Source organism: Denticeps clupeoides, chromosome 8 (assembly GCF_900700375.1).
Source record: "Denticeps clupeoides chromosome 8, fDenClu1.1, whole genome shotgun sequence".
NCBI classification, from domain to species: Eukaryota; Metazoa; Chordata; class Actinopteri; order Clupeiformes; family Denticipitidae; genus Denticeps; species Denticeps clupeoides.
Genome location: NC_041714.1, coordinates 23,272,412 through 23,294,065, shown reverse-complemented (window position 1 = coordinate 23,294,065; position 21,654 = coordinate 23,272,412). Strand labels below are relative to the sequence as shown.

General features: G+C 46.4%; 3 protein-coding genes across 10 annotated transcripts; 1 reads left to right on the top strand and 2 right to left on the bottom strand.

Annotated features, from left to right (window-relative positions):
• Positions 1-2,894: 2,894 nt before the first annotated feature.
• foxj1b (forkhead box J1b) lies at positions 2,895-6,089 on the bottom strand. The gene is given in 2 exon segments (XM_028989675.1): positions 2,895-3,880; positions 5,585-6,089. Coding segments are annotated over 2 exon segments (969 nt in total). The 5' UTR covers positions 5,975-6,089; the 3' UTR covers positions 2,895-3,301.
• Positions 6,090-6,441: 352 nt separating this feature from the next.
• On the bottom strand, positions 6,442-16,491 carry mgrn1a (mahogunin, ring finger 1a). Of its 8 annotated transcripts, none has more exons than XM_028989680.1 (15): positions 16,117-16,491; positions 15,683-15,801; positions 15,352-15,440; positions 15,095-15,223; positions 14,727-14,844; positions 14,582-14,648; positions 14,459-14,502; positions 12,102-12,149; positions 11,930-11,998; positions 11,651-11,810; positions 7,897-7,993; positions 7,657-7,803; positions 7,161-7,316; positions 6,943-7,072; positions 6,442-6,842 (listed from the first exon to the last, which is right to left on the bottom strand). In XM_028989680.1, exons 1-11 carry the CDS (start codon positions 16,202-16,204, stop codon positions 7,959-7,961), a joined length of 966 nt encoding a protein of 321 aa, XP_028845513.1. In that variant the 5' UTR covers positions 16,205-16,491; the 3' UTR covers positions 6,442-6,842; positions 6,943-7,072; positions 7,161-7,316; positions 7,657-7,803; positions 7,897-7,958. The 8 variants fall into 8 exon arrangements, with proteins under 8 accessions (XP_028845513.1, XP_028845512.1, XP_028845509.1 ...); XM_028989679.1 differs by having other exon boundaries at positions 6,442-6,751; XM_028989676.1 differs by having other exon boundaries at positions 6,442-7,072.
• Positions 16,492-16,927: 436 nt separating this feature from the next.
• Positions 16,928-20,493, top strand: ubald1a (UBA-like domain containing 1a). The gene is made up of 3 exons (XM_028989716.1): positions 16,928-17,177; positions 17,524-17,583; positions 19,751-20,493. The coding sequence occupies exons 1-3, from the start codon at positions 17,070-17,072 to the stop codon at positions 20,018-20,020; spliced, it is 438 nt and encodes a 145-aa protein (XP_028845549.1). The 5' UTR covers positions 16,928-17,069; the 3' UTR covers positions 20,021-20,493.
• Positions 20,494-21,654: the final 1,161 nt, after the last annotated feature.

Genomic DNA, 21,654 nt, shown 5'->3' with positions numbered 1-21,654 from the left:
TTGAGAGGATATGGTGTGGGTATTGAGGTGGTGGTCAGACTGAAATATGGAAAAGACCCTTCTGTGCAGCTTTAAATATATTACAACAACATTTGCTACGAAATACAGAATTTTGTGTTGTTATTGTTCTATATGTTGTTCTAATTTATTTGTTTGCAAAACAATCATGCATACGTTTATTAAAAATGCTATATTTATAAACTGTTGTATTCTGAATTCTGTCATTTTATAGCTTGACTGCGCTGGTTTGACTTATGGGACGACACCAGCTCCCTGGACGCTTCCCCTGGTTGTTTGGTGTCAGAAATGTAAAAAGGATGAATTTTGACAATGTTGTGCTCAGGACATTTCATTTTCCTGCCAACTGTCTCTACAAATTAACACAGTTTTTTTTATTTGCTCTGATTAGGCTATTACTGCGACACTGACGGTAGAAAATCGCCTACCGAAGTAAAACAGTATGAATGGCGCACACCTGCTCTGATGTTGCTATATCTGCCTTGATTTCTGTCTCATGAGGACACGGAATGTCCTTTGGCGGGTCTTGTCCTCTTACTTCAAACGTAACTTCCTTTTCAACAAAAGACATGCATTAGAAGATGGCACATCTTCCATTTTTAATAATACGTGCTGAAGACGAGCTCTCATCTCCCCCCACTTCTCCTCGGGGAGACCATGCTTATGCAAATGCAGACCCCCAGAGAGAGATTTACCCTCTGCCAGATAATAGGAGCTTATTTTCCATTCAACCACCAGGAAAACAAAATGCTCTTAAAGAGTTCTCCCAGTGCCAGTAAATGGAGGACAGCTGCGCGGGTGACCTTTCCACTGGGCTTTTCACAAAGGTCCTGGCATACGTTTCTGCTGTGAAGGACGTGTGGAACAGGACTGTATCCTACTAGGACTGTAGCAGAGCCAAGGTCTGTGTGCACAGGATAAGTGGTGAGTGATGATCTGGCAGCACCCTCTGTCCAAACACGGTCCAAATCATCATTATAAATGTCCACGATGGTCCAACCTGCACGTTAACTTACCATTTGACCCATTATGCAATGACCTTCAAGCTGATCAGTGACGGTTTGATGTTCTCGTGAAGCTGTGACCCTAAAATTTTCTGTTATGAATCTGATGATGCTTTTAACCACCTTCCAACTGACCTTCCAAGTGACCTCTAATCACATAATGGACCAACCTGGACCAACTTGAACTACCTGTAGTCTGACTCCATGTCCAACTCATGATTGTATGTGGTGTCATTGTGTATGAAAATGACACAATGTGACAGATGTGTGTAGAAAAATGGCCGTTGTGCTCGGCTTTGCTCCCACGTCGTGCATCTGGCCCCTGGCTGCACTCCCGGTTGACCACAGAGACGGCCGACTTCCCCCGGGAATGTCTTTCACCGTCCGGTCAGGCTGTTGCTGCACACACGCATCAGCCTGTGACTGTGTGTGTGATGTTGGTGTGACTCTGTGATATGTGCAGATGGATGTCAACCACGTCACCGACCCGCTGCTTCCCTGTGGGGGAGGAGTTTGTACCTATTAGTGCGCTTTATGCCACCATCAGTAGAATTAGCACATCAAAACCGGCAGCATGAAAGAAAAGCTGTGAGTTTTCAGCCAGGATGTGGTTGGTGAGGGACAGATAATTGCAGGACTCGGTAATGGCTGATTACAGCCGCATTTTCAATTTCCTCGCAACAATGATTCCAGAAAGCACGTCTGCATTTGCATTCAGGAATCGGTGATGGATGTATGGCATCATAAAAAACATCATAAAAGACTATTTACACTTAAAATGCAGAATGTACATTTACGGCATTTACCAGAGCGACTTACAATCAGTAGTTACAGGGACAGTCCTCCTCTGGAGACACTCAGGGTTAAGTGTCTTGCTCAGGGACACAATGGTAGTAAGTGGGGTTTGAACCCGGGTCTTCTGGTTCACAGGAGAATGGAAAGTGTGAAACACTGCAGCACAGCACACAGTGACACGGTGAAATGTGTCCGCTGTATTTAACCATCACCCTGAGTGAGCAGTGGGCGGCCATGACAGGCGCCCGGGGAGCAGTGTGTGGGGACGGTGCTTTGCTCAGTGGCAGCTTGGCGGATCGGGATCCGAACCGGCAACCTTCTGATTACGGGGCCGCTTCCTTAACCGCTAGGCCACCACTGTCCCCAGTGTCCTACTTGCTAGGCTATTACCAAATGTATAATTTTATACTAAAGATAAAGATCAATATCTGGTGGCCATAAATGGCAGTTACTTCCTCTTCTCCATGATGCAGATAATTAGTGAAATTAGTGATTCTGTTCATTTAACTTGATGTGACATTAACAAATAGGCACTAAACATTAACTAACATGTTATGTAGCGCTGAAGAAGCGGGGCCCAAAGAACCTCCAAGTTTCACGTTGGTTGTTCAGCAAAAACCAGCGATGACTGAACCAGAGCACGTCTGCATCATATCTCTCTCACACACACACACACACACACACACACATCTAGGACCAGTCAGTGGGAGGAACTCATCTCACAGGCCCAAAACCTCCGAAAGCCTGATGAACCGTGGCAAGACGTTCTGGGTCCACATCTGTGACGTGGCATCACTTCGCGTTCTTCATCTTCTCAGGTTTAAATGGTTTAAATGAAGCTGTACGTTTGAACAGGCCTGATGTCTGATTAAAAGTGACCATCGGCGGTATCAGTGCCACCCGCTGTGGCAGTGGCACATAAAGCAGAGTGGCACAAAGGGACGTCACGCTGCAGACAGATGCCTCCTGAGAGATAACGCTATCTTCATGGCCTTCATCAGCCTCCTCGCTCGAGCCCTTTAACCGTACCAATCTGCAGGAACCTTCCATTCCGAGAACATTCTGTTTATTCCACCAACACTCCAAATAAAAAAGACAAGAAATACATCAGCAGTCACATTTGGTAGTTTTTTTGTTCCTTAATAATAATTATTCTTTAGTCTTAAGCTCTGCTGGAAAATCGGATTTTATAAGCAACCATTCTGAAAATGAAACTCTGTCCACAAGCAGGAAGAGGCGGGATGTTTCTGTCCTGAAAGTGCTTAAAATCCCTAATTTAACAAACAGCACCACTAATCAGCCCTAAATTCATCTACGACTCAACGTTCCATTAAAAAACACATTTCCATGCAGCATAGTTCTTGTAGAAAAATCAATGAAAGGATTAATAAGACAATTCGATGTATTAATAATTAATTATGCTAATATAGCACAACAGGCGGTTGTATATGTCCCCAGACCAGCACAGGTCAGTGGGGGTGGGGCTACATGTATGACTCCGCCCTCTCCCACAGGTGAATGTCGGGGAAGAAGCCCTCGGTGAAGCCGAACCCCTGATCCGTGGTCAGTGGGACAGAGTGGACCTCCTCCTTGACCTCTGGCCAGCACTGCTGATCCGAGAACAGCGCCGCGCCCTCGTAGTAGCGCAGCTGGCCCGGCGCGTTCAGGCCGCCGCCGGGGTCTCGGTAGGCCAGCGGCTCCGCCCCGCACCCCAGGGAGCTCAGGGCCGAGTCAATGTCCAGGTCCTCGAACGCGCTGCTGCCGTCGCGGAGGACGTCGTCAAAGACGGAGGCCAGGTCGAAGTCCCCTCGGGCCGGGGCCAGCAGGGGCGAGGTGGCCCGCGCCGGCTCGGCCCCGAGGCCGGAGGGGTCCGTTTCTGCCGCTCTGTGGCGCCGCCTGCCGGGGTGCGAGGTCGGCATGCGGCGCCGCTTGAAAACTCCGTCCACAAACATGTCTGCGTACTGGGGGTCAATCTGCCAGAACCTCCTTTCCCCGGTTCAATCTTTCCTCCGGGGAACCTTCCGGAAGCACTTGTTCAGAGACAGGTTGTGCCGGATGGAATTCTGGAGAGCAGACAACGTATTTTAACAAGCAGCAGCGTAATATTTCATGGAATATATAAAAACACTGCCGGTAATGGCAGCTTTCCCAGGGACGCCCACCTGGAAACTGGTGAGGTGTGTGTGTAGGAATACACGTACCGGCGTTACGTATTTACAATACAAAATATGAGTACATTTACAGCATTTACCCGACGCCCTTATCCAGAGCGATTTACAGTCAGTAGTTACAGGGACAGTCCCCCCCTGGAGACACTCAGGGTTAAGTGTCCTGCTCAGGGACACGATGGTAGTAAGTGGGGTTGAACCTGGGACTTCTGGTTAATAGACGAGTGTGTTACCCGCTAGGCTACTACCACCTTAGTAACTGAGTAACTGTATTTCGTTACGTGATAATCAGAATACAGTTACTTTGTTAAATAAATGGATTACACGGCAGTCTTTTCCGCTGTGTGTGTGGTGTGTTTGTAGTGTGTGTGTGTGTGTGTGTGTGTGGGGGGGGGGGGGGGGTTTGTGTGTGTAGTGTATATGTGTGTGTGGTGTGTTTGTAGTGTATGCGAGTGTGTGTGTGTGGGGGGGGTGGTTTGTGTGTGTAGGGTATATGTGTGTGTGGTGTGTTTGTAGTGTATGCGTGTGTGTGTAGTGTATATGTGTGTGTGGTGTGTTTGTAGTGTATGCGAGTGTGTGTGTGTGGGGGGGTGGTTTGTGTGTGTAGTGTATATGTGTGTGTGTGTGCTTGTAGTGTATGCGTGTGTGTGTGTGTGTGTGTGTGTGTGGTGTGTTTTGTGTGTGTGTGTGTGTGTGTGTAGTGTATATGTGTGTGGTGTGTTTGTAGTGTGTGTGTGTGTGTGGGGGGGGGTGGTTTGTGTGTGTAGTGTATATGTGTGTGTGTGTGTTTGTAGTGTATGCGAGTGTGTGTGTGTGGGGGGGGTGGTTTGTGTGTGTAGGGTATATGTGTGTGTGGTGTGTTTGTAGTGTATGCGTGTGTGTGTGTGTGTGGTTGTATGTGTTGTGGGTGTGTTTAGTGTATGCGAGTGTGTGTGTGTGGGGGGGTGGTTTGTGTGTTTAGTGTGTGTGTGGTGTGTTTGTAGTGTATGCGTGTGTGTGTGTGTGTAGTGTATATGTGTGTGTGGTGTGTTTGTAGTGTATGCGAGTGTGTGTGTGTGGGGGGGTGGTTTGTGTGTGTAGTGTATATGTGTGTGTGGTGTGTTTGTAGTGTATGCGTGTGTGTGTGTGTGTAGTGTATATGTGTGTGTGGTGTGTTTGTAGTGTATGCGTGTGTGTGTGTGTGTAGTGTATATGTGTGTGGTGTGTTTGTAGTGTGTGTGTGTGTGTGGGGGGGGGTGGTTTGTGTGTGTATGTATATGTGTGTGTGGTGTGTTTGTAGTGTATGCGTGTGTGTGTGTGTGTGTATGTGTGTGTGGAGAAGCTCATTGGCAGCCAGTGCCAGCTGACTATTTGAAATGCACAAGCCATATTACTACAAAGCCTCATTAGCACCACACACATACACCAGACACACACACACTACACACACATGCACACCACACATGCACACACACACACTACACACACATGCACACCACACACACACACATGCAGACCACACACACACATGCAGACCACACACACATACACACCACACACACACATCCACACACACACCACACACAAGCATGGTTCCAGTATGAGGTTGTGGAGGAGCACCTGCCAGCTGGGTTCTGCGTGTCGGTAGTAGGAGAAGTTGTCGGAGATCCAGGTGTAGATGGCGGACAGCGGGATCTTGCTGGACGGGTTGGCCCGCATGGCCATGCAGATCAGCGTTGCGTACGAGTGCGGCGGTTTGGCGAGCGGGTCGGTCCGGTAGTCGACCTCCTCCTCCGGGGACCGAGGCGCGTCTCCGGCCGGCGGGCCCCAGCGTCCGGGGTCCGGGTCCGGGTCGGCGCTGAGGATGGAGAAGTTCTGCAGCCAGGTCAGGCTGGTCAGGCTGTCGTCCAGGGTCACCGCGCCGCCCGCGTCCTCCCGGTCCTCCGGGTGGAGCAGCAGCCACTTCTGCTTCACCCTGGCGGCGATGTCCGGGCACATCAACACCGGCATCTCCAGCGAGGAGCCGCTGCTCTGGCGGCCCGCGGGGACCCCGGCGGCTTTAAACGCGGCGCGGCGCGGCGCGCTGATTGGCTGCTGCTCGCCGCTCGAACCCTCCGTCACGTCACGTCAAGCCGTCAAGACTTAAAGTGGTCATTCCATGTAGATACTGAAATGGAATCTAGCTGATGTTCCGGGTTCGAACCCCACTTACTACCATGGGGGGACACTGTCCCTGCTGATAATTCTGTAAAAGTACATTTTATGGTCATCGGGGAGCCCCAAAATAAGCGTGAAAGTGTAGATGTTTTGTGGCGCCACGGTGGCCAGAAAGCGCGCCACGGCGCGGAAAACGCGCCACATGTCCCGCCACAGCGAGTAAGAGGTGGCGCTGCAGAATTTCAACATCTCCATGGACTCCATGGAACTGAATCCTTTCCTTCTCGTTCTCCTAAAATAAAGAACACAGAGGCGCCACACTCGTTCTTACAGATTTTTATTAGAAGTCAACATTTGACAATTAGAAAGAAAATCCGTACGTCCTGTATGATGTGTCGCCACCGTGCGGACACACGCTGATAACTACAGCGTCTTCAGGCTGGATTAAAGGGATAAAGCCGAATAATGCATGTTTATTGAAATGTTGGTTGGTCGGACCTGAGCAGGCGGGGTCATATTTAGACCCGGGGTGAGCTGGTGACACGTCAGAGGAACGGACATGGCTCTGATGGCAATGCTACAGAGCTCCTTCCTCAGAGATGGTGGATTGGGTCCGTTGGAGAACAGTCTCTGGGAAAAATGAACCCCTGATTATGGAATTGTGTGGTCCGTTGTGAACCGACCTGGAACGTGGAGCTCGGTGCGGGCTGCTGTGTTGTGGCTGCCAGTGTGGAGGTGTCACAGTGTGGGAGATGTTAAAGAGCTTCCATCCAGGTGTAGATGAAGGACAGGCCGAGTCGGGTGAGGTGATGTAGACATACCTGGCAGGTCATTTAGAGCCTGGCTCTTATTAGGGGAGTTTCTGTCTGTGCTCATCAGCCGGCTGGCTTCTCTATGGCTCTGTTGGAGGACGTCAGTCCCAACCACAGTGGTTCCCTGAGGAACGTCTGCCTGTGGGTCAAAGAGCACAGAGTAAGTATGTGTGTAAAAAGGAAGAGTGGTTTTTGGCCTGATGTATAAGGAGTAGTGAGGAACACACCCCGTTGGGGGTGGGGCCACGTGGGAATATGGGGCGGAGCCGTATGCCAGCTGCCTCACACAGCTTCTCGTCTTCCTCCTCCTGAATGGGGGCGGCAGAGCACGGTGCGCTGCGGAGAACAAGGTCCCGGCTCACATTTCCCATCCCGAGTCTCAGCTCAGTTCCAGCCAGGTGTAAGAGGAAGGGAACATTTTCAATATTTTATCCAACTGGTTTAAATATGGGTAACACACTCGCCTGTGAACCAGAAGACCCGGGTTCAAATCTCACTTACTACCATCGGGTCCCTGAGTAGGACACTTAACCCTGAGTGTCCCCAGGGGGGGACTGTCCCTGTAACTACTGATTGTAAGGCGCTCTGGATAAGGACATCTGGTAAATGCTGTCAGGGTTAAGTGTCTTGCTCAGGGACACAATGGTAGTAAGTGGGGTTTGAACCCGGGTCTTCTGGTTCATAGGCGAGTACCACCCTACTTCCTCCAGTTGTCGGTGTTACCGGTCAGGGGACTTGCAGGGCTCCGCCCTTGTTCAGCTCCTGGCGCAGCGTTTGGGGGCCGGAGGGGAAAGGGGGCGCTGTACCATTCAGCGCCTCCAGCAGGGACACGCGCTCGTAGCCCGGCAGGACGGGATCGGCGTTCTTCTGCTGCGGGATCAGCACCACCACGCGTTACATGCGACAGATCTGAGGGGGGCGTGGCATGGCGTGGCGGCTGCGAGAACGTGTGTGGACATTTACCGCCTGCCGCCGGCGCTGTGTGGTTAGTGGCAGCACTGGGCCGAAGGCCACTGGAGTCTTCCTCAGTGCAACGAATCTGCAGCAGAGGCCCTAAAGGCTGGGGGAGAGAGAGAGAGAGAGAGAGAGAGACCATGTTCACCAACATCAAACACACACTCCTGTAGCTCGGAGCTCAGGATGGTAGTGGCCTAGGCGGTAACACACTCGCCTGTGAACCAGAAGACCCAGGTTTCAAACCCCACTTACTACCATCGTGTCCCTGAGCAGGACACTTAACCTGAGTGTCTCCAGGGGGGGACTGTCCCTGTAACTACTGACTGTAAGTCGCTCTGGATAAGGGCGTCTGGTAAATGCGGTAAGGTAATATAATGAAAACACCTCTTCCCATGTTGTGTGACCTCTGCAGTACGTATATAATATTCAATATTATTCAGGTATTTTACACCAAATAAAGGAGTACCGTCCCCACACACTGCTCCCCGGGGGCCTGTCATGGTGCCCACTGCTCACTCAGGGTGATGGTTAAATGCAGAGGACAAATGTCACTGTGTGCACCGTGTGCTGTGCTGCTGTGTATCACAAGTGACAATCACTTCACTTTAAAGGAAACATCTTTATTTTTTATTCATAGTTTTATTGTGTTGCAGCTTCGTGTCATTTCTCCTGCTCGACCCCTAATTGCTCCTCAAGATTGTGGTTGAGAACTCTGAGCTTTTTTAGTGTTCGTGTCGCCTCTTCGCGATACGCCAGTCTTTCATGACACTCCTCGTGAAGACACATTTTAATGTGATCAGCAACGGCCTGCACTTCCTAGAGCTTCTGAGCAGAATCATTAAGCTCCCTGCGAAGCTGAGTGACTTCCTCTTGGAGGCACGTCTTCTCTTCCAGCACTCTGTGAAGCTCTTCTTTTTCTGATTCGTCATGGTCCTGAACTTGTTCCTCCTTTAGCTCCTGGAATTGTCCCTGCAGTTGGGCATTTTCCAGTCTTGCATTGTGAAGCTCAAGTTCTTCTGTAAGCTGCCGCCCATCCTCTAATTTGTCCTCAAGAGTCTGTTTGAGAACTTTGAGCCTTTTTAGTTTGGACATCATGGCTTCACGATACGGCAGTCTTTCATGACGCTCCTCGTGAAGACGCGTTTTAACGTGGTGAGCAAAGGCCTTCACTTCCTCCAGTTTCTGTGCAGAATCATTAAGCTCCATGCGAAGCTGAGTGATTTCTTGTTGGAGGCACTCTTTCTCATCCAGCACTCTGTGGATCACGTATGCTTCAGCATGGTCACTGCCTCCGTTGGCTTTCATGGTGTTGTGACGCTTGCAGCAGTTATTTCTTCTGCCTGCAAGTTTCTTCAAGCCATGACAAATATACCGCCGTGCGGCTTTGATAACAGTTTTGCATTTAGTAAACATGGTTCTCTTTGCCTTATATGTTCTGATATTGCCGCTGTTTCTGCTGAAGTTCCGACTCTGAAGTCTCTCCTAGCTCTCTAAAAAAAGAACCGGGTCTGCGCCGCTTTATATATATAGGCCTTTCTTGATGACGTCATCAAAATATGAGCCAATCACTGCCATGTTTGTTTTTTTAACCAATCAGCGTTCGTGACGCTAAAACGAGCCAATCACGTCTCGTGACCGTTAACAAGCCTCGCTCGTCCCCGCGTGGCCGCGACTGTACATATGCGCGCGCATACGTGCACGCGCGTTTACTGATTATCGGTTCGGTTCCGGGACCAGACCGCGGGGTTTTATAGCGGCAGGCGGCTTCATGTGGTGGAATACGGGCTCCGGCTGCAGCAGAGTGGCCGAGCGGGATCCCAGTAGTGCTGGACTGGCGGTGTGTGTGATACACGAGGTTAATAAACCATGAATTCATGAATAAATCATATTAATAACGCGTGAACGAAACGTACCACGGGACGACAACGTGGGAAACAGTTTGTGAGGTTTTAAGATGTCGCTACCCCGTTGTCGTCAGTCCTTTTCTGGACACTTGCTTCATATGAAGCCCCCAGACAAGCTTATACTAGTATGTTTTTAAGGGAATAATGTGTTTTCTCCATTTCACACAGATTAGCTCCAGGTTCTTATGAATCCTAATGAAAGTGTGGCCGGGATGTTATGTGAGATAATTGTATGTATGTCGTGAACTCTGTGTGACATTTTGGTTCCACGTTGTTTGTGTGGTCAGGGTTACATTAATGGCGCCCTCTATAGCTCACGTTCACGTGCAGTTACCTCAGCGCGTGCAGTGTTCTCCATATCACGTGTTGTATATAGGTGTATTAAAGTTGTTAATGTTATGTCATGTTGTTGGTATTATGCTGGGTTCTAAAAAAGAAAAAAGAGAAATTTTATTCGCCGCCACGTGTTAGCAGAAGCATGTGTCTCGTAGGATGAGAGGAGGGCCACTGACTGTACCCTGCTGTGTTCCCACAGGTATGTTAAATGTCAAATGTATGTGACGTAGCCACTATACGATCGTCGTTTTCTTTTTTTAAATTGTATTTTACTGTTGTTTAATGTCACTGTTGGGCTCACCTGTAAATAGTTTAATATATATCATTTAATGACTGAGTTACTGGTTGAATTCATGTGGTGGGTTTATTTTGTTTTATTTAATCATGTTTTACAAGTTGTATTGACCGGCAGTTGCCTCAGTGTGCTGCGGGAGCAGAGAGGGGATGAGAGGAGGGCCACTGACTGTACCCTGCTGTGTTCCCACAGAAATAAAATCTCTCTTCTGACACCAACTGATGTGCATGGGTGATTGGATGCTGGGTGTGCATCCGTTACGAAGCACTGAAATATTATTATAAAACGACAACCACGTTCGTAAAGCCACATAAAGTCATTTGAACAAGTCAGAAAATAAAAGAGCCTTTATTTTACTGTCAGAACAGCTGGATTGTGTGTGCAAGTCACTGGCTTGATCATTTTTGGCTCGATTCTGCGACTGTAGGCACGGTGTCTATATGCTGTATATAACTGTTGCGTCCTGTCTCGGCCCAGTTGGGCTAAGCAGGTTGCGTGGGTCTAGTGGGTTTGTGGGGTAGCAGCGTTCGAAAAATAACGCTCGCCTGCCTCATTAATAACAAAATACAGGCCGAGATAACATATATTTTTAAGAATATGGCGGGACAATTACAAATACATGAATATTATTGATCAAGTGCCATGTAACAATACTGTATTATATATATGTATTATATAATATGCATGTGTGTATTTGTGTGCGTGAAGCTGTGGTGAGTGTGTATGTGTGTATATGTGGTGAGTATGTGTATTTGTGGTGTGTGTGTGTATGTGTGTGGTGAGTATGTGTATTTGTGGTGTGTGTGTGGTGCGTGTGTATGTGTGAGTGTGTATGTGTGTGGTGTATGTGTATGTGGTGAGTGTGTATGTGTGGTGTTTGTGTGTGGTGAGTGTGTGTGTTGTATGGTTTGTGTGTGTGTGTGTGTGTTGGTTTGTGTTGTGTGTTGTGTATGGTTTGTGTGTGTGTGTGCGTGGTGTATGTGTGTGGTGTGTGTTGTGTGTGTGGTGAGTGTGTATATGTGTCGTGTAGTGTGTGGTGAGTGTGTGTATGTGTGTGTGGTGAGTGTGTATATGTGGTGAGTATGTGTATTTGTGGTGAGTGTGTGTATGTGTGTATGGTTTGTGTGTGTGTATGTGTGTATGTGTGTGTGGTGAGTGTGTATGGTTTGTGTGTGTGTGTGTGTGTGTGGTGAGTGTGTATGGTGTGTGTGTATGTACCACTCACGCAGTCTGCAGATGGGGCAGCTGTTGGCCTGGTAACGCAGCGTGTCTGCACAGACGCTGCAGAGACACAGGTGTCTGCAGGGGAGGATGAGTGTGTCCCGCAGGTCTGCCAGACAGACCACACACTCGCTGGACTTCCCGCTGGTCTCCTCGTCTTCCATCTAAAATATTCCAAAATACTTTTTAAATGGCGGAGAACTGATCGATAAGAATTTTAGCCCAAGATGAAGGAACCGGGACCAAAGCGAGTTTTACTGAGACGACGTGGACGGGCACCAACCTTCGTCTCCAGGCTGGTTCTGTTCTCGATTCCGTAGATCTCCTGCAGCAGGTAAGTGACACCGTCCACCTGCATGGCGGCAGAACAGCGTTTCCTGTTTGACGTCTGCTGAATCTCAGATGCACTGAGAGCATGAAAAATGGTCCAAATTTATTCACACAAAACAACTTACAATTTGCTTTTGCTTGAGAGGCTTCACTGAGAAACTTCCATCTACGTTCTGCTCAAAGAATAAAAAGCAGACAAAAAGATGGCAGGCCAGTCAGTGTGAAGATGAAAGACTGGAGGTTCCTTACGGACCAAAAGAACTGAATGAAACATTTCGAAAAGAAGACTGGGGCTTTTTGAAGAAGACATTCCCACATTCATAGGGGGGATTATAGAACCGTGCACTACAAAGTAGGCTTGGTTTAAAAATACCCATTAAATCCATATTAAAAAGCACTATATTTATTGAACCCTGGCCGGTACGTAGTTTTCCGTTTGCCGATAGCAGCTACGGCTGATAATCAAATGATGACGCGAGGTGGGAACTACGCGGCAAACATAGTCCATCCTGCCATTAATAGACCGTTCATTCATCAGCAGAACACGTCTTCACAACTCAGTTCCACCTCCAACAACCTTATAACCTGATTAGTGCACTAAATAGGGGAATTTGAAAGATTTCCCATCCGTTAGTTTATGTTACGTCCAATTTTTGCCCTGTTAACTGTGAAATGGTGTCGTCTTGTGTTAGTTTGTTGTTTGTGAACTTCTATTCGTTGTTATATTAACTATTTATTCTGTAATGTTATTACTTTTTCTCCCTGTGGTCGAAAACGGTCTCTGGAAAACGGTTTCACTATGTTCTGTCTACACTATGTCAAGTTGAATTCTACTACTGAGACCCTGTTAAAGTCATGTTTTCATCATGATGTGTACGTACTCTGTCAAACGCAGCCAGCATTACATGTGCGTGTCCAGACGACTCTAAAAAAAAAAAAAAACCCATACCTCCGGAACCTGGTTCTACATGTAACATTTAAACAACGTTTCTCCGGAACCTGGTGCTACATGTAACATTTAAACAACGTTTCTCCGGAACCTGGTTCTACATGGAACATTTAAACAACGTTTCTCCGGAACCTGGTGCTACATGTAACATTTAAACAACGTTTCTCCGGAACCTGGTTCTACATGGAACATTTAAACAACGTTTCTCCGGAACCTGGTGCTACATGGAACATTTAAACAACGTTTCCCCGGAACCTGGTTCTACATGTAACATTTAAACAACGTTTCTCCGGAACCTGGTGCTACATGGAACATTTAAACAACGTTTCCCCGGAACCTGGTTCTACATGTAACATTTAAACAACGTTTCTCCGGAACCTGGTGCTACATGGAACATTTAAACAACGTTTCCCCGGAACCTGGTTCTACATGTAACATTTAAACAACGTTTCTCCGGAACCTGGTGCTACATGTAACGTTTAAACAACGTTTCTCCGGAACCTGGTTCTACATGTAACATTTAAATGACGTTACTCCGGAAATGTTCCATGTAGCACCAGGTTCCGAAGTAACGTCTCGTTTCACTATGTTCTGTCTACACGTATGTCAAGTTGAAATTCTACTACTGAGACCCTGTTAAAGTCATGTTTTCATCATGATGTGTACGTACTCTGTCAAACGCAGCCAGCATTACATGTGCGTGTCCAGACGACTCTAAAAAAAAAAAAACCCATACCTCCGGAACCTGGTTCTACATGTAACATTTAAACAACGTTTCTCCGGAACCTGGTGCTACATGTAACATTTAAACAACGTTTCTCCGGAACCTGGTGCTACATGTAACATTTAAACAACGTTTCTCCGGAACCTGGTTCTACATGGAACATTTAAACAACGTTTCTCCGGAACCTGGTGCTACATGGAACATTTAAACAACGTTTCCCCGGAACCTGGTTCTACATGTAACATTTAAACAACGTTTCTCCGGAACCTGGTGCTACATGTAACATTTAAACAACGTTTCTCCGGAACCTGGTGCTACATGTAACGTTTAAACAACGTTTCTCCGGAACCTGGTTCTACATGTAACATTTAAACAACGTTTCTCCGGAACCTGGTGCTACATGTAACATTTAAACAACGTTTCTCCGGAACCTGGTGCTACATGTAACATTTAAACAACGTTTCTCCGGAACCTGGTTCTACATGGAACATTTAACAAACGTTCTTCTCCGGAACCCTGGTGCTACATGGAACATTTAAACAACGTTTCCCCGGAACCTGGGTCTTACATGTAACATTTAAACAACGTTTCTCCGGAACCTGGTGCTACATGTAACGTTTAAACAACGTTTCTCCGGAACCTGGTTCTACATGTAACATTTAAATGACGTTACTCCGGAAATGTTCCATGTAGCACCAGGTTCCGAAGTAACGTCTCGTTTCACTATGTTCTGTCTACACGTATGTCAAGTTGAAATTCTACTACTGAGACCCTGTTAAAGTCATGTTTTCATCATGATGTGTACGTACTCTGTCAAACGCAGCCAGCATTACGTGTGCGTGTCCAGACGACTCTTAAAAAAAAACCCAGAACATCAGGGTGGAATCAGACACTGCAGCAGCCGGGTTCTCCAGTATCCACCCCAAACCTACCACCAGCTCCATCCACCACTGCCTGAAGCACCATGGGAAACAGCCCTCTGTCAAGGTCAAAGTGCAGCTGGTCCAAATATAAAAGAAGCACACGTCATTCAGTTTTTCAGAGATGCTGCAGACACACAGGCTGTGATGTCCTCACCTCCTCAGGCGTCCACTGGGTGAAGTCAATTCTGAAGGACGGGTGACTGAACTGCTGGTTCACACCTCTCCTGTAGAGAACTGTCTCTGCTAAAAATGTGGGACTGTTGGGGCTGTACCTGGACCATGACAAACATGCAGAAACAGACAAACACTTCTACTCAGGTCGACCCATCGGTCCACTGGGACAGTCCTCAGGAGGACACCCTGGAGGAAAAGCTGCCGTCGTCAGGTTACCTGCGTCTTCAGTTTCTAAGGATTCCGGTTACACTCGTGACGAGTGCTGTGCGACAGAGAACCCGATCGAGAGAGAGAGAGAGAGAGAGAGAGAGACCCCTCCCAGGTCCACCTGCTAAAAGCAGCTCTTACACCGGCATTCCACTGGTGAGCTCCTCCCGCGCCTGGCAGCACACTGTGATGGCCACCTCAGCATCCGCATCAAAGATGAACTCCACGCCATATACGGGACCTGTGGGGCCGTCAGGTCCATCTTTATATCTGTAACAACAAGAGGGAAAATGAAGGAATTTCGTCATAAACGCAGTGACGATGATAATAAAATATCCTACTGTACTGTTGACAGTCATGTAAACCATCTCCATAACCAGCAGTATATTTTTCAGTACCGCACTAAGCGCAGCGAGTCCTTCCTGATGTTCACCAGGCTCCGGAGGGTCTGCACAGGTTCCTTAGGTGCTGGAGTCAAATACGGGAACTGAAAGAGGATAAAGTTTAACACGTGACATCCCCGAGATATTCTGGCACTTTTCTGGTAGGTTCTTATTGTCATTTTTATCATATGAATGAACGAACGTTCCTCGTGGTGCAACACAAGCACAGAACACAAGAGTAAAGAGGAACAATACACAAGTAAGCCAGACGAGATAAGGCCATTCTCAGTGAAAATGTCCCTTACAGACATCCAGACATGAACACACTGAATACATCACACCATACCTGCACCGGCCTGTTTCCAAGGAACTTTAACTCCGTATTTTCACCAAACAGATACCCATCCGGGTGGGGCGTGTCAAATCTTTCCCCAGCTATAAAAAAGTGGCTGGAAAAATAGTTTCCTAAAATGAGGAGAAAGGTGAAGTGAGTGAGGGAAATACTGCTTTTTCATGCTGATCTGAGATCAGTTCTGGTTATTAGGACTGGGGTCTAGTTTAAATATGGAATAAAAAAGCAATAGAAATTCACCAACCACAAGATCTAGATGTTTGCCATTACAAATTAATCTGCACTTGACATATTTATGTGTGCCAATTAGATGTATTACGTATGTACAAAAAAACTTGCATACTAATTACTTACATATTATTTAAAGAAGAATTATATAAAAACAAATAAGTACAAGTTAATGTTGTCCAGATAGTCAGCAGACGTACCTGTTTTAGGTGGAAAGTGATAATTATAGTTGGTCTGAATATCGATATTTTCAACCCCCGCGACGCGTCGACTGAGCCTCGAACCCATGACTGCGGAGCTGCAGCGGCTCAGCCGAACATCCCGATGACTCCGCGCTGAGCAAATCTCGCGAGAGGCGCGAACTCGCCAAAGCCGCGCAGCGTGGGAAGTGTAGTTAAATAGTTAAAATCTTGTTTCACAGGGTGAAATATTTAATATTTAATTTTCGAATTCTACACTGAAGTTAGGTTGTCAGGACAATGTGGCCGGAAATACGGATTGGCTGAATTGCGCTTGAAGTTTTTTGTAAACACGTTCGTCATGATCTGAGCGTGTGATTTCAGGGATCCGGTAGTCCTGTTTAGAACGCATGCGCAGAAGAGGGAAGGGAAGTTTGGACTTCTTTTACTCCCCTGTGAAATGTAATTGGTGTTGGTGGCTTTGTTTACCATATTTGGCGAGGTAGTGGCACAGTGCAGAGGGGAATTGGACGGGAGCGGCCGTCATTCATAAATTTCTCCCGTCCAGATCCTTACAAACAAAGCAGTGACCGCCGGGTGTTGTAGTCCAAATTAACCCCAAACAAACAGCTCCTCGGTTGCTTCTGCGTTCATTCGAAATCATTTACATCATTTATATGTGATTTATGTGTGCTGATTTGTTGTCTGGGGCAAGGAAAAACTGAAACATATAGTTTATTCAGCAAGAATTTGAACAGGAATCTGATACGATGGGCATACATATCCCATAAGGCCTAGCAGTAGCGCCAGCGCTCTCATTGGCTGGCGGCCGCTGCCAATCAAAGGCAGCTCCTTACTCCATTGCTCCTTCAGTAAATATTTGTGTTTGCCCAGCTGGCTGTAATGGTGGAGGGCTGACGGGGACGCGAGGAAAATCGGAATTCGAAAGCGCCTCGGAACCCGGCCCGGCGAACATGGATGAACTCAAGCACCAGGTCATGATCAACCAGTTCGTCCTGACAGCCGGATGCGCGGCGGACCAGGCGAAGCAGCTGCTGCAGGCGGCGCACTGGCAGTTCGAGGTGAAGCGGCGGGGACGCGACTGTGGCCTGTCTGTCTGTCTGTCTGTCTGTATTATATTAAATGCACGCTACGTGTGACGTGTGCGGGACATATTTGAACGTGTAGGATCCCATTGGGCATGATTGTCTGCACTGTGCGTGTGTAGAAGAGAGATTACAGGGTGCAAATCCCTCCAGCATGTCCACCAAATAACATTATGCAATGGAGATGTTGGGTGCAGAGTTATAACTGTTCCCTCGCTCTCTGTGCGCATCTTCCTTATTCTACCAGGTAGCTCTGAATAATTCCGGTCCTGTATTGTGCACTTCTAGTTTGCGCTTGAACAGAATCTTGCTTTGGTTACAGACGGCGCTCAGTGCCTTTTTTCAGGAGACGAACACACCATGCGGCCATCACCATCAGATGGTGAGTATTCCTCATGGGACTCCGTACTCCGTATTCTGTGCTCTATATTCTATATTTGTACTCTATATTCTATTTTCTGTGCTCTGTACTCTACATTTTATTTTCTGTGCTCTGTATTCTGTACTCTATATTCTATTTTCTGTGCTCTGTATTCTGTACTCTACATTCTATTTCTGTGCTCTGTATTCTGTACTCTACATTCTATTTTCTGAACACTATATTCTATTTTCTGTGCTCTGTACTCTATATTCTATTTTCTGTGCTCTGTACTCTATATTCTATTTTCTGTGCTCTGTACTCTATATTCTCTTTTCTGTGCTCTGTACTCTATATTCTCTTTTCTGTGCTCTGTATTCTGTACTCTATATCCTATTTTCTGTGCTCTATATTCTGTACTCTATATTCTATTTTCTGTACTCTATATTCTGTACTCTATATTCTATTTTCTGTACTCCATATTCTAATTTCTGTGCTCTGTATTCTGTATTCTATTTTCTGTACTCTGTATTCTATGCTCTGTACTCTATATTCTATTTTCTGTGCTCTGTACTCTACATTCTATTTTCTGTGCTCTGTATTCTGTACTCTATATCCTATTTTATGTGCTCTATATTCTGTATTCTATATTCTATATTCTGTACTCTGTACTCTATTCTATTTTCTGTACTCTGTATTCTGTACTCTGTATTCTATTTTCTGTGCTCTGTATTCTGTACTCTATATTCTATATTCTGTACTCTATATCCTATTTTCTGTGCTCTATATTCTGTACTCTATATTCTATTTTCTGTACTCTGTACTCTATATTCTAATTTCTGTGCTCTATATTCTGTATTCTATATTCTATTTTCTGTACTCTGTATTCTATTTTCTGTGCTCTGTATTCTGTGTGTGTGTGACTCCTTCATCAGACGTTCTGTGCAGCTGTGCCATGTACAATCCACCATCTTTTAACACCAAACGATTGGGCTTCATTGCTGTAAAGGGCGGAGTATCAGTATTAAACGGGACCTTTATGGATATTTTAAGAATATGTTGTGAATTTCTGAAATAAATTGGAGGATATTTTGGAGCCTGTCATGGCACCGTGTTGTATAAGATGCTCCTTGTGGGAATGCTCCTTTATGTGTCGTTTATTGTAGAGCGGTTGTGAATGCAGTATGTTGGAGATTGGGGGCATCCATCTGCAGTTTAGGCCACATGATGGACAATAATGAAAGTTGTAGGAATATACAGTTTGATGAAGGAGTCATTTTTGTCATTTGAGTACAAATTGAATCTTGGTGGCATTTATGTGTGCATTGTTAGGGTTAGCAGAATAAGATGTGGTTTATATTGGTTTTCCAGCTGGACTTGTCATTCCCAGCTCATTCCGTAAACGGAGCCAGACACTAGTTCTAAAGTACGGTGTATTGTGTCCCTCTGTATGCTGATACGTGTCATATAGCTGAGATTAAATGGACTGAACTCTCTGTGGATGTCTGACAGCTAACTGAAAGTGACAGGGAAGTGAAAGTCATTGTGAGACACTGCAGCACAGCACACGGTGACACGGTGAAATGTGTCCTCTGTATTTAACCATCACCCTTGAGTTTATTCACATATACACCTTTATATTTTCAATACACTCATTCAGATTTTCATATTGTTTTTTGATACTTTACTGTTGGTATAGTTTTGAACCGAACGTCCTTGCTGTAGATGGGTGTTATATCCCCATCGCGGATACAGGCTCCACTCCATCAAAACATCTCCATAGCAACGCTGCTGTGAGAGCTGCTACCGCCGTGTGTGTGTATGTGTGTGTGTTAAGTCTGTAGGTCAGAGTAGGGTGGCAGTGTTGCTGCAGAGAGGCTGGTATTATAACACACTGAGCAAAATGAAACATCATAATCCCGTATCTCTGCTAATAGAAGAAGCCGAGTGGAAGATGCACCGAACTTCAAATATCACGTTAACCTGAGCGAAGAGGTCGGAATGTTGCATTCAAAGTTTTCCGTTTGTGAATTGCATTAAAACAACTTATGAAATCAGATCAAACTTTAGTTATATTTTTATTTCTCGATATCAATGGTATACCTGATCAGTGAAAGTTTCTTTATTTAGAAGATGAATATTGCTGTATGTGTGGTATTAATAGATGCTGTGGTTTTCTTCTCTCCTGCAGATGTGCACACCAGCCAACACACCAGCCACGCCCCCTAACTTCCCAGACACCCTCACTATGTTCTCGCGTCTCAAGACCTCTGAGAGCTTCAGCAGCAGTCCCGGGATGGGCGCCATGGCAACCTCGCCTCCACCTCCGCCCCCTGTGGGGTGGGACATGACTCCATCGGCGCCTTCACCAGCAGCTCCGCCCCCAGGCTGGCCTTTAGCCGTCAATCAGCAGGCCACTGCTGAACAGAAAGCCAGCGTAACCATGGAGGCGGAGAGATGAGGGGCTGGACTTCAATGATGCCCCGCCCTTTTTATTATCTTAGTGGAGGGGTGAGGGGTTTGGGTTGGTAACAAGCTCTCTTACTGGACGAGGGTGAAAGGAGGAGGAGCTACACAACCCATTCAAACCAAGTAAAGAAGTGGAGCGGAAATCAATGCAAATTAAACAAGAATAATAATTAATAATAATTATTATAATAAACTGATGCAAGCTCACATTATTACTTAATAGCAGAGAAACTGAGATTTCATCATATTTGTTTTACAAGCATTGAAAAGAGAATTTTTTTTTAAAGGTCCCCTATTATAAAAATGTGACATTGTGATGTTATTTTACAGTAATACGTCTGAGGTCCTGCGGTGGCTAGAAATGGCGGTCGGTGTAAAGAGTGTTTTGGTCGTCCTGCTTCACCGTTCAGAGAGCGGCAGCTCAGACGGTCGGATCTGAAATTTGACCCCTTATGATGTCATAAGGGGAAAGGTTACCTCCCGTTTCTCATGCTTTTTACACCCAGAGAATTTCTCGCCCCGCCCCTAAAACATGATCTCCACCAACCGTCATGGCTTCCAAACGTGAGAAACATGTCAGCTGCTCAGTGATTGGATTTAAAAATGAGCACAAATGAATAACCAGCGGGTTCATTTTATTTTCTTCTGGAAAAACGCTCTCCTCCTGGTCCCGCCTCTCTCCTCCTCATTAGCATTTAAAGCTACAGACACCGAAATCTCATTGTGGGACTGAATCAAAGTGGCTGTAATTCTGCACCAAAATATTTTATAATCGGGGACCCAATTAGCACAGCTGGCCGCAGTCACCCCCAGGAATGATTTCTGGAACAGGAGCCGGGACCACCACCATTCACACCCCCCCCCCCCCCCCCCCCCCCCCCCCCCCCCCCCACAGAAGTGGATTTTACTTACCTCGCTGGTCATTTGGGACTAAGCGCCTGCGCTGACCTGCCACGGTGGACGTCTCCTGCTTTTTAATTCTGAAGGATTGATCTGAATGAGGATGGTGGGTCTACGGGTTCGAGAAGAGCAACGTCTCTACAGCAGCTACACAAAAACAGACTATTACAACTACTGTATGAAACATTTGCCACTTTGCATGAATTGTTCAATTGTGTCACACCATTTTCAGCAGTTTACTGAACTGGGGGAACGTTTTTATATATACATTATGTAAATGAGATGTCTTGCTGACCCCTACATGTGAAATCAGGGGAGTCGCGAGAGTCCCGGGACTCAACATATTTTTAGGATTTAAAAATGTTTTACTACATGACCTGTTTTTTCTCTAATGATAAAAATCTAAAAATCATTTACATGAACATGCACATCAGTATCCCCTTTTAAATCAGATGAAATAATATAATCTCATTTATCCCCTGTCCTCTGTACACCATTTCCCACAATATTTGTGGACTAGCTCATCATTTGTGTTGCTGAATAAATATTGTTCGTAAATATTACTGTGTCCCCTCTGCATATATAAAGAATGTTTGTGGAAACACGTCTGGAAAAGGACTTCCTGTCTGGTGAAGTGTGCCGGTGACGGCGTTCCAGCTCTCCTCCTCGTCCCGCCCCTCTCTGCATATCATACATTTGAGAAAACATCTGAACATCTTGGATGGG

Bases quoted from the DNA above. Each gene is read 5' to 3' on its own strand.
- mgrn1a (XM_028989676.1), bottom strand. From the start codon at position 16,204: ATGGGTTCGAGGCTCAGTCGACGCGTCGCGGGGGTTGAAAATATCGAT. The intron at 12,150-14,458 runs GTACGTACACAT...TTCTTTGAGCAG, and splicing joins TGCTGGCTGCGTTTGACAGA to AACGTAGATGGAAGTTTCTC. The intron at 11,811-11,929 runs GTTGGTGCCCGT...GGAATATTTTAG, and splicing joins GAACCAGCCTGGAGACGAAG to ATGGAAGACGAGGAGACCAG.
- ubald1a (XM_028989716.1), top strand. From the start codon at position 17,070: ATGGATGAACTCAAGCACCAGGTCATGATCAACCAGTTCGTCCTGACA. The intron at 17,178-17,523 runs GTGAAGCGGCGG...CTTTGGTTACAG, and splicing joins CGGCGCACTGGCAGTTCGAG to ACGGCGCTCAGTGCCTTTTT. The intron at 17,584-19,750 runs GTGAGTATTCCT...TCTCTCCTGCAG, and splicing joins GCGGCCATCACCATCAGATG to ATGTGCACACCAGCCAACAC.